This window comes from Typha latifolia, chromosome 5 (genome assembly GCF_019914945.1).
Source record: "Typha latifolia isolate L0001 chromosome 5, TyphaL0001v2, whole genome shotgun sequence".
NCBI classification, from domain to species: domain Eukaryota; kingdom Viridiplantae; phylum Streptophyta; class Magnoliopsida; order Poales; family Typhaceae; genus Typha; species Typha latifolia.
Window position 1 is genome coordinate 1,910,709 of NC_133090.1, and position 12,534 is coordinate 1,923,242.

General features: G+C 36.9%; 2 protein-coding genes across 4 annotated transcripts; one reads left to right on the top strand and one right to left on the bottom strand.

The window, feature by feature from the left end:
- The first annotated feature begins 716 nt into the window (after positions 1-716).
- LOC140789442 (uncharacterized) lies at positions 717-3,687 on the top strand. Its single transcript, XM_073139148.1, has 3 exons — positions 717-1,117; positions 2,001-2,305; positions 2,399-3,687. Exons 1-3 carry the CDS (start codon positions 898-900, stop codon positions 3,668-3,670), a joined length of 1,797 nt encoding a protein of 598 aa, XP_072995249.1. The 5' UTR covers positions 717-897; the 3' UTR covers positions 3,671-3,687.
- A 3,038-nt stretch (positions 3,688-6,725) lies between these two features.
- Positions 6,726-8,607, bottom strand: LOC140788929 (uncharacterized). 3 transcript variants are annotated; one of them, XM_073138472.1, is made up of 4 exons: positions 8,453-8,607; positions 7,232-7,331; positions 7,001-7,142; positions 6,726-6,888 (listed from the first exon to the last, which is right to left on the bottom strand). In XM_073138472.1, the coding sequence occupies exons 2-4, from the start codon at positions 7,323-7,325 to the stop codon at positions 6,885-6,887; spliced, it is 240 nt and encodes a 79-aa protein (XP_072994573.1). In that variant the 5' UTR covers positions 7,326-7,331; positions 8,453-8,607; the 3' UTR covers positions 6,726-6,884. The 3 variants fall into 3 exon arrangements, with proteins under 3 accessions (XP_072994573.1, XP_072994571.1, XP_072994572.1); XM_073138470.1 differs by having other exon boundaries at positions 6,726-7,142; positions 8,453-8,604; XM_073138471.1 differs by lacking the exon at positions 8,453-8,607 and adding an exon at positions 7,856-8,366 and having other exon boundaries at positions 6,726-7,142.
- Positions 8,608-12,534: the final 3,927 nt, after the last annotated feature.

Below are 12,534 nucleotides of genomic sequence, written 5' to 3' on the forward strand. Positions count from 1 at the left end.
ATTATGCACGAATTCTTTGTATAAGATTAACGCAAAATACTTGAATAGGATAAGATAAGTTCTAATCCCCACCTTTATCCGGTCTCCTCAACGTGCTGGACTCATTATCCGATTAAATTTTAATTATATTTTATATATTTTTTAATTTTATTATTCCTTTAATAAAATATAGATACTAATATAGATCGGTTAATTAGACTAAATCTAACTAGATTTAGGTTTTGAAATTTCTATTAGGAGATAAAGTCCTAATAGAATCTAAGGTAACTTAGATTAAAAGAACACTTAGCTAACAAAATTTATTTCTCTCCTATTCAAACAAAATCTTCTCCTTTCAAATTTTTTTTTTCTTCTTCGTAATCTTTGGATGCTCGGAAGTGGAAGACGAGTTCAAACAAAAACAATACCACTTCTTTATTGGTAAACTAAACCCTAAAAAAGTATTTTCTTTCAACCTAATTTCAGATTTTGCTACTACTTCTCAGGCCGTGTGTTCCTCTCCTTCCATCTGATTTGTAATTCCTTGTCAGATATTGCTAACAATATTTTAGTTTATAGCAAAGAATTCAGGAGACATTTTCGTTCTTATTTTACTTTAATTATTTCCTTTTCCCTTTCCCTTTTCTCTGCTCATATTTACCACTTGTCTTGTTGTATTTGCACACCATAAATTGTTAAAATTTCCATGTACGAATGTTTTGTTTTGTAGTAAAAAAAATTTTGTGGATGAATGTCGTGTCTTTTTCTTCAAGCTGTTGATCGGATAAATATAGATGAGAAAGCCGTATAGAGGCATTCAAATTCTTTGTTTCAAGTTTCAAACTACTATCCCTCTTCTTCTTCTTCTTCTTTCATCTTCATCTTCGTTCTTTTAATGTATACGCAGTAGCAGCATAGATGGAGGGCCAAAACCCTGCACTTAATGGTGACGACGATAGCTTAGATGCAGCGAAGACCGACGTCGGCCTCCCAAGGTTTCCGCCTGGATTTCGGTTCAATCCACGAGACAATGAGCTCGTCAGGCATTACCTCATGAGAAAGATCGCCGGCCAACCGCTTCCGTATAACGTTATCAACGACGTTAATTTCCTGGATTACGACCCGCAGATGTTGTCTGGTCAGTATACAAGTTTGATCTCCTTATGCAAGCATACAAATTTATTGTTCTTCTTCTTATTAGTTATGTGTTTGATATTATAAACTAGGGTCTTGATATTATTCTTTCAAAAAAAAAATATTGTTAATGTTGTTGTTGTTGGTATTCTTGTTCACTTTTATTTGTAGCCTTTACATGTTATTTTATGGTTTAGATTGATCTCCATAACTCACCGACAACACGAGACAATAAGAATATGTCATTGGAGTTGAATTTTGAGTTACAGAGATGATTAATATATAAGATTGAAGGTGAATCAAGATTCAACTCAGTTATTCTCTAGTTAGCCCTGAGTTAGAAGAAGGGGAAATTCTTATGAATTAAGGTTAAGTATATCTAAGAAGTGGTGAAATCCATCTTATTATTAGAGGTAATACTCACCTCAATCAAGAGTTCTGTTGCAATATAAGAATGAAGTTGAAAGTTATTTTGTCATTCTTTTTGGAGATCTGAACGAACAATCATAAACATCTTGAAGAAAAAAAGGAAAGACAGAATTCCATAGAAGTAGAGCCTGTCATTCTGATCTATCCATTACGCACATCTTGATATACCTTAAGGTGTAAACGATGAATCAAGGATTGAAATGTACAGATCAGTTCTTTGAAATAAAACATTGAATTTACCCCCTTTTTACCTACCTACACAAGACACTCTGATAACATATTAGTATGCTTTGGAAAATATCCATGTCCTGCATATAGGCATACAGCAAAGCTACTAATTAGGCTGTTTTTGAATTGTTAAAGTTTGTTACTTATTAGAAAAAGAAAAGAAGTGCTCCATAGATTAGTCTCTCCTTGGATTGGTTATTCTTGATAAATTTAGGTTGCTTCATTGGCAGAAAAATTCAAAGGCTATGGTGAAAAGAAATGGTACTTCTTCACCGCAAGGGATAGGAAGTATGGCTTTGGATATCGCCCTGAGCGCATGACACCTTATGGGTACTGGAAAGCATCCGGAGTAGAGAAAATGATCCAATTCAACAAAGCAACAATTGGCAGGAGAAGAAGTTTAGTTTTCTACAGTATGATTTCTAACAAAAAGACTGATTGGGTCATGCACGAGTACTTAATCTATGACGGCCACAAGAAGCCCCCTTCTCTTTGCAAATCTACTAAACGAAAGGCCCCTAAACCTCCCAAACAGGTCTGAGAACTACTACTAGCTATCATTTTTAATAGCAACAAGTTCTTCCTTGTTCTTTAGCTTATTAATATGTTAGTTTTTCCGATTGTGTAGTTGAATAAATGGGTGCTATGCACAATTCGAAAGATGCAAGCACCAAAACCTAAGAAGGATATGAAGGCTCCTAAGAAGGGTACTAAGGCTAAGGCTCCTAAGAAGGATAATCAGGCTGACGATAAATTAAATGTCAACACAGCTATCATTCAAGATCAGCCGTCCGCTGACTGGTCTGGGCCATCGAGTTCTCAGCCTCTGATTCTTGATTGTGGCAGCATGAGCATGAAGAAGAAGCTACCGAAAGTACCCAAGGAGAGAAAAAGAAAGAATTGTTCTCGAAAACAAGCCACAGGAGAGAAAGATGTAAGCGGCGTTACCCCACAGAATTATGATCATCAATCTCAAGGTAATCTTATGAGCATGAACAACTTCGATGAACTGCATAGTATTCAGAAGAACAATCTTGAGAAGATGGTAGGAGATTTGAGGCATCTCAGTTATCATGATCTACAAATGCTTTACCAACAATTGACTAACAGAGGACACAGAATGGACAAACTTACACCAATCTCAGGGAATACGATGAGCATGCATACCATTGGTCAGCAACATACTCTTTATGAAACCTTGAAGGATAGAAGGGAAGTTGCACGCTATCCTACTCCGATCATAGGGAATATGGGCACACAAAACCTCGACGAGCAGCATATTACGCATGAGACTGCTAATACAGAGCAAAGTTTTCGACTACATCCAAATATTTCTGGAAGTGGAGTAACTACTTATATGGCACATAATTATCCTCAACCTGACCAAAGTTGTCTGCTGGACAACAACCAATTCGGAGGAAATACTATGATCACGCAAAACTATGACCGACCGGATATTCAGCAGGATGACAGCATTTTGTTATCAAGATTAACTACATTTGTCCATGATGATTTCAATTATGGATGCCTTCCATACAGTGAAAATGGGACAAGTAACACCTTATTGAACTCAGCTACATATACTCCTGATAGTAGGTTGCTCAGTGAAGGTGACATTTTACTCAAAGCAGAGAACGATCAGGATAAAGGAAATGGAGTTGATTCATTTATGGCTTATTTAGATGAACCTTCTTTTGATCAACATCTGCTGGAAGACTTTTCTTTTTCACAATCGAAAGATAATTCTATCCAAGATGTTTCTATAAATAGATATCAGATAGAAACTCTCGGAACCACCTTGCATAATGGTGTTGCTGCTCAAGGCAATATTAATACAGTATGTAGATATCAAAGTCATAGATGTTTATTTTTCTCAGAACCACACACTTGGTTCAAATAGTGTCATTAGGGAATTTGTTGGACTTGAAAAACATAGTGTAAATACTAAATACTTCTTTTGAGTTGATATCAGTTCTAACATTTATGCTGCAAATGTTAGATCTCAAATGCATATAATATGTGCATATGCTGTCTTTTGCAAATGTTAGATCTCAAATGCATAAAAAAGTGATGCTACCGAGATTTTTCTTTCTCCCATTCTACTGAAATTATTTCTAGTTGAGTAAAATTTTCTCTGTCATGCTACCAAAATTATTTCTCTAATGCCGCTAATGGTGGGCTAGCACTTGCCGAGGAGTGTTGCGAGCTCTCTCCTGCGCTGAAATCTGTGCCTTTGCTAACTCCTAAGAAGGAAAGATAGATCATTACATGAAGGAGGTAGCACATTGCATTCCATCATACCCAAGTTGAGATGTGATCGTCTTTGCTACTCTGAACGATTTTAAGTGAAAGCATGACTATAAAGTTGGTAAGAAATAATGTTACTGAAACATATATTGCGTAAAATGTTTCTCGTTATTATTATTATTATTTTTTGTTTCTAAAGACATGATTGATAACAAATATAATGAAGTCGAACTTAGATTTTGAAATCATAGGGGTCATTTGGCCTTATATTCAGAAAACCAGTATCTACATATATAAAGAATAACACAATCACAAGCACTAATTTTAATATATAAATCTCATAAAATATATTTTTTCAACGGCTAGAACAGGCTCACATGCAATATCTTAACAATCACCTTAATTAAGTGGATGTCAAAATATATTCTCTCAGGTTTTAATGGAAAAAAAGAGGAAAGAAAAGAGAATTTTGTTTACATTAGTTTCTTATTTAACACTATAGATGCTGTATTTTAAAACAGAGGAAACCATATGATGACTCCATCCTTAGTATACTTGTTGTCGGATTCATTATGTTGACATGAGCCTACATTCTTCTTATCAGTTGAGCTCCTCAGCATCTTGGGACAATCCTTTATCTCGAGTTGCTTGAGAGAGAGGTGAATCTCGCGAATCCTCCGATGGGTAAATGCGTCAGCTCTCTGCCAGTTAGAGATGAACAAATTCTCAAGAGATATTGACGATGATATGCTTAGGCTTAGGACAGTTCTGGTAGAGCAGCCCAACTGACATCACTTATTTCCACATATTTTAAGCCACAAGGTACATAATGGTAAATACTCAGCATCTTTGGACATTCCGAAATACGGACGTAGGCTTTGCAAGCATGAAAGCCATGGGGTCGTCCTGGCTCCACCACAAAACTGTAGCACTTGCAATGACGGGAAAACGCCAACTTTAGTTCCCCTATCGCGTGGACTGCCGACCTGCCTTACTGAATCCATCTCGAATAGTATTAGAGACTCTAGGTAGGGTAGCTGCCCAGGAGGTGGCAGGTCTTCCCATCCTTTGCATTTGGAAAGGCTAATAAATTTCTTATTGTCATCCAATGTGGACTCCTGCAGCCTGTCAGGTTCTTGAGATTGAGATGCGGTTGAAGGGAGTCGTCAAGTACCTGCTCATCAACCTCGGGACTTCCAGCGTAGCGTCAATATTTGGAGATGCTCCTCGTCATTCAACTTGGCTTCAGAGACCACTTGACTCTCTTTTGCTGATCATCAACCGCATCTCTAAACTGCCACAACCATTTCTCCAGTGCTGGGGACAGCCTCCAGCAAAGCTTGGATCATGGGAAGTTCCTCCTCCAGTCCTTTTCAGATCCACGTCAAAGCCAAGCTGCCACTCAGACTGGTCCTTCTTAACATAGGATATGATGGAACTGACCACGTTACTAACGATGCTCGACCCGATCCATCCACCGGCGATCGATAAAAACGACATTGTGGAAGCCGCCGATCCCCCTTCTTCACAACTCAAGAGTAGAACAAAGAGTAGAAGACAGCGTACACCACCAAGTTGGTAAGTGGGCAACAACTTCGAATCCAATTAAAGATTCCACTCCGACGCGCGACGGACATTAATTAGCTCCGGCGACGTAAACCTCGGACAAGGTGGCATTAAGTAAGTCTCTATAAACTCTTAAAAGCAACCAGTTCGGAAAGTGGATATTATACAGCAAATTATAAAATCCTATTTCTTACGCCAGTAAATTATCAAATTAACGTATTGTTGAGTCACTAGCTTTATAATATTGCACGTCAGATAAACCACCTACATAAGTAAACTTAGCTTGCATATTTAATCTCCATGTCAGATCGTTGACTAACAAACATCTACTTGGATTAGTCTGTGCAATTGGACACACATCTATAAAACGTATTGATCGTTGGTCAATAGTTGTAGCTGCAAGTTGGCGTTTTTCTGCAAATGATAGTAACGTGGCTGCAAGTTGGAAATAAGAGAGATGAGTCTGGGGGTCTCTTTGATGGCCCCTTGAAAGTTTTTTAAATATTACTGAATATTAGCATTTTGTGTGAACCCGAGATTAAAAAAAAAAAAAAAACTACAATAGACGAATCGCTTTTATAAGGTAAACATTTGTTTCAGATCACTTAATCACCATGCTTCAAATAAAGAATTTCTTGCAGTCCAGGAACATCCAGTTGCCAATTGCAGACGTTTTACTGCTCTATATTGTACAAAAATTTTGGGTGGAATCTGCAACTTTCACATAACATTCACCCTCTTAAGCTCTGCATATTGTACATTCTGATTGAAATAGATAGAATTGTTCGTGAGTTATGAGCAAGAAAATGAGATTGACAATCTTCCAACGTGCTGAAATTAAATCGCTATATGATGGATGACTAAGGGAAGGACCTGTGATTACTGAGGCATTGTTCTTCAGCAAATGAATGGTCTGCTGGTGTGCATATCCAAGATATTTGGGTTCAGTGCTGTTCCAGCTCATCTTGATAGAGCTTGAAACAGAGTGCAAATATATTCTAGTTGTTCTCACTGTTCAATTATTTTGTTATTTAACCTAAAGGTAAATTAGTCCTAAAATTAAAAGTCACACTTTTAAAAGAATAAAATGTCCACAATCCAACACATCAATCAGTAAATGCATAGAGAGCACAAGCAAAGAATAGAAACAACTCAAGGCCTTAAAGCAGCATGTTTTTCGTTTACTATTGATCAGGAACTCTAGTAAGGTACACTGAATCTTATTACAACATAAAGCTGCATTAAAAAAAAGGAAGGGATATCTTCAGATAGCAGAGTTCTGGACTCTGGAGGATCTCATCTCACCTGACCAGGAGGTTAAGAGAAAACCGTTTACCAACTAAACTCGGATGCAATAGATTAGGGTAGGGTAGCATGGGATAGCATATCAAAGCTGCATCACAAACTATCTCCTTACTGTTCAGAAGATTTGACGATGAAATTCTGGCGGCTGATGGGATTCATTACAACTGGGGGACCAGCGGTGCGAGGCCAGGCCTGGAATTTCTTGTCGGTGGCTTCCCACCATTCCTTGTCTGAGACAGTTTTCGGGGTGGTGCCTGGTTTCAAGAAATACAAAGTCTAAGCATGACTTGTGCAAAATGAAACACCGCCTCATGATGAATATAATAATAGCTCAATGACTGACCTCCAAATACTTTTCTGTCAGCAATTAAATTGTCAACTGCATAAGCAATAACGAAGGATGCAACCACAGAGCCGATGAGAAACTTGGCTCCCATGTTCAACTGCATACCATGAAGAAAGCATCAACAGATCAGGCAAACTTCAAGATTAACTATCTGGCCATGAGGTACAAATAAGAAATAAATGAGAACATATAAGTCTCAGAGAGGCCGGCAATTTGATTAAAGTGAGATGCTATAGTAGTCATGTTCCAAAGATCTCTCCAACTCAAAAGTCATCTAGAAGCAATTTTAGCAGAACCCTTCTGTTCTACCAAATAAATCACTTATCTTTGAGAATATTCAATAACTCCAAAGATTCTTGGGAGGATAGTTATATTGATCAGATACAACTCTACAATGAATACCACATTGTTAAAAACTGTGGGCCTCTTTTTAGTTTGTACTATTTAATTTGCTAAGGAATTAAAACAATTCAACAACATATGAGTTTACAGCTTAAAACTGAGTTGCTTTCCTGACAAAAATGTACATTGACAACACAGTCATAATTTTTTCTTTATTTCATCCTAATGCCCTTCATATATGATATAGAAATATAATAAAAAGAACCTCAAGTTGCAGACCTTATACTTGTAACCATTTTAAAAGATCTATCAGAACAAATTCAATTCTACCTGCACATTGACAAAGACAAATCTAAGTCTTTTAAGCAAAATACAAGAAGCTAGCAGTATTGCAACACTGGATTCTACAAGCTGAAAAAAATTCTCTTTTCGGCAGTACAATTACATGAAACTAACAAATATGATGCTCATGCCTCCATGCAACACTAATCAATCAGAAGGCGCACCTTCCAATTTGTATCAACCATGACAAAGAGCTCTGAAATAAAAAAGAGATCTTTGTCCTTTCTCCAAATGAAATTCATGTAGGATACTAAACATTGGGTATATTATTTATATTCAAGTCTTAAATTTGTGAAGGAACATGCAAAATCTCGCTGATTTCTCGAATAAAATACTACTACTTATTATTCTACTATTACATCACATTCACAGATTAAAAATAAGAAGCCACAAATGCGCTCTTCCTAAATTCTATGCCTCAACTTGTAACAATAAAAAAATAAAAAAATAACGGCGAAATCCCAGACGTTTCATAGAAAAGAGGCGAGAAATTAAATGGACGGATTAAGAAAGAAGAACGGATTGTAGCTTTACCCTTTCTCGATTTCGCCGAAGCTTCTCTCTTCTGGAAAGAAGATTCGAGACGGAATTGGGCTAATAGAGTAATAAGGAGAGCGAAAGCATCTGAGTGATGTACACGCGTACGGTGCAGATGAACCAAACTGTTGATGAACAATTTGGCCAGAACTCGGCACTTATCCACTGACTTTGTTGTCGTATTACGATTCCAGATATAACCGATCCGGGTTATCTCGAATAAATCGGAGGTATCTACTGATAAACCCAGACTTTATCTGACCTCTTTTCCTAGACGTAAAAGAATCGACACAGAAAACATGAACAGGATAAGATAAGTTCCAAACAATGGACGGTCGATAACCAATCTCCGATATAATATATATATATATATATGTTTATCTTCTTCAAGTTCTGGATTGGATAAATATAACTGGATTGGATAAATATGAATATAGCCTTGTACGTGAGAAAAGAGGATAAACATATATATATATATATATATATATATATATATATTTATCTTCTTCAAGTTCTGGATTGGATAAATATAAATATAGCCTTGTACGTCAGAAAAGAGGATAGATAGTATAGTGTAGAAAAGGGGACACATATTCTACTATTCTCACGTTAAGGTAGTAGATCTCGTAAACTCTATACCTCATCTTTCTCTCTCTTTTTCCTCCTCTTTGTCACCTTCTTCTTTTAATGCATACTCAGTAGCTTAGATGGAAGGCCAAAACCCTATACTTAATGGCGTCGGCGATGCACAGCAGAACGACGTCGGCCTCCCGAGGTTTCCACCTGGTTTTCGATTCAATCCGCAAGACGACGAGCTTGTGATACATTACCTCAGAAATAAGATCGCCGGAAAACCGCTTCTGTATAACGTATTCAATGACATTAGCATCCTACAATACCACCCAGAGAAGCTACACGGTACGTATACTAGATTAATCTCCTTATGCAAGTTTATTAATTAGTTATATGTTTCATATATTTGATACTATAATCTAGGGTGATTTTTTATTTATTGTTGTTGTTGGTATTCTTATTCACTTACCGGTAGCCTTCACACGTTATTATATGGCTTAAATTAATCTCCTTCAGTACGAATGCATTGATTTCTTCTATAGTCAAACAATAGAAAAACAGAAAAGAAAAGTTTTTGAACTGTTAAAAGAGTGGAAGTGCTCCATTGCATTTACTTGCAGAACAATTCAAAGCCTATGGTGAAAAGAAATGGTACTTCTTCACCGCAAGGGATAGGAAGTATGACTTCGGACTTCGCCCCGAGCGGACGACACCTTACGGGTTCTGGAAAGCAACCGGCCGAGAGAAAATGATCAAATTCAACAAAGCGATAGTTGGCAGGAGAAGAGGTCTAGTTTTCTACAATGCGGCGGATCAGGAAAAGACTAATTGGGTCATGCGCGAGTACTTGATCTATGACGGCTCCAAGGAGCCTCCTCCTCTTCCTCTTCTCAAATCTACTAAAAAAAAGGGCCCTAAACCTCCCAAACAGGCATGAGAACTACTACTAACTATATATCACTTTTGATAGCAACAGCTTCTTCCTTTTATTTATCTAATCAATATAGAAGTTTTTCTGATCATGTAGTTGAATAAATGGGTGCTATGCACTATTCATAAGAAGAAAGGACCAAAGCCGAAGGAGGATACCAAGGCTAACGGAGCTATCGTTCCTGGGCCGTCCAGTTCTCAGCCTGACATGAAGAAGAAGAAGGTGATGACGAAGAAGCAACCAAAAGAACCTAAGGTGAAAAAGAGAAAAAATTGTGGTCGAAAAGAAGCCACAGAAGGGCAAGATGTCTGCGGCGTTACCCCCATTGCTGCAAAGTCCGCTTCTGAGACGTTCAATCACTCTCAACCTGCCCAAACTTTCCCGCAGAGTTATGATCATCAATCTCAAGGTAATTTTATGAGCATGAACAACTTTGATCAAATCAGCCGTCTCAGTTATCATGATCGGCAATTCATTTTCCACCAACCGGTTAACAGTGTGTCCGATATAGACAACCTTATACCTATCTCAGGAAGTATGATGAGCACGCATTACGTTGATCAGCTACGTACTCTTCCTGAGGCATTAGAGGATAGAAGGGAAGCTGCATGGTATCCTACTCCGATCATAGGAGATATGAGCATGCAAACCCTCAATGAGCAGCGTACTATGCGTGAGATTACTAATGCTGAGCAAAGTTCTGGACTACATCCGTATATTGCTGGAAGTGGAGTAACTACTCATACGGCATATAATTATCCTCAATCTGGCCAGAGTTTTGGACTGGACAACAACAACCAATTCGGAGGAAATACTATGATCACGCAAAACTATGATCAACAGGGCATTCTTCAGAAGAACTCTGGTGAAGATCTTAGAATAGATACTCAGCAGGACGACAGCAATTTGTTATTGAAGTCAACTACTTTTGGTCATGATGATTTCAATTATGGATGCCTTCCAAACAGTGAAAATGGGACAAATGATACCTATTTCAACTCATCTACATATGCTTTTAGTCCGTTGCTTAGTGAAGGTGACATTTTCTTCGAAAATGGAGATGATCCATTTATCCCACCTTTTGATCAACATCTGCTGGATGAACATTTGTTTTCACAACTTGAAGTTGATGCTATCCAAGATATGTATATACATAATGATCAGATACAAAGTCACAGAACCACCTTGCAAAATGGTGCTGCTCCTCAAGGAAAGACCATAAGTCAAAAGTCATAGATGTCTATATCTCTCAGAACCACACATTTAGTTCAAACAGTATCATTAGGGAATTTGTTGGTCTTGAAAACATAGTGAAAATACAGACATATGTTGTCTATTGCATATTGAGTCAAGTTTTAGTTTCTAGTTGTCAAAAAAAGTTTGATGCTACCAATATTTTTTCTGTCTGTAATGCTATGAAACTGATCGAATAATATCGAATATGACTGTTACAGTTTCTTTAGTCAACGGATCCTAAGAACATTAATTACTCAATAGCTCCCTACCAATACCAATTCCATTCTTTTTTTATATTCTCTTTTTTTGTCATAGAGAGAAAGATGGTAGTGTAACTGGCAGTGCAGGTCAAGTTGAAACTTCTTTCTGGGTAGCAGTGGTGATGCACACTTTCATATCCATTTTTCTCTCTTCTGCTTCTACTTTGCTTAAGCTACCATTGCGGCAATGGGACAGTCTTCAAATTTTGAGTATAGACAATGGATCCAATGACAAGAAATTGCAAGGAAATATTTGTTCTAAACCAACTGCAAAGAGTTGTCTGAAGTGACAGCATGTGGATACGTTTTGGTGAAGATCAACACTTCACCAGTGTTACTGTATTTATGAGCAATTGGGAGTTGATCATTAATTCTCTCATAAGATCATGTTATTCTGATTTCCTATCTGAAAATTTTTCAATGGAAGGATCATAATGATGCCACAGGAGCTTGTTCATTTCCGGATCTTATTAGGAATACCAATCTTAAAAGTTCTTCATAGTGTCATTGTTAATGCTAAGGTCATAGATGACAAGATGATAAATGTTAATAGGAAAAATAGTGTAAGACATAAAAAGATGATAATTTTTAATGAAGTCATATAATGATAAAATTATAACTCTTCAATCTATATTTATTTGTTGAGTAACATTCTTCGACCCATATTTATATTTGTCTAAGCCTAATTTGGATATATATATATATATATTCACCTCTTTTTTATTATATATATCGATAGCATTTATAACCACGAAATAATTCACCAAGCTATTCTTTAAATTAAAAAAAGATAATAAAATAAACTCACCAAGCTATTAAAGAAGCATATTTTAATCCTGTTTATATTATAACAAAAAATCCCCAAATCTCTTGGTAATAAATGGATCTTCCTTCCAGTTAAAAAATCTCCGAACTACCTTTAAATCGGAACAGCTACGATTCTTCCCCAGTTCCGAGCAAGCAACGGCTCCTTTCTATTTTTAGGAAATCAACGATTGCTTCGTCGTTATTTCCGTTACACGGCCGCCAATCGTAGCTCTTTATTTATTTATTTTCCTCTTTTTTTCTCTTTAAAATTT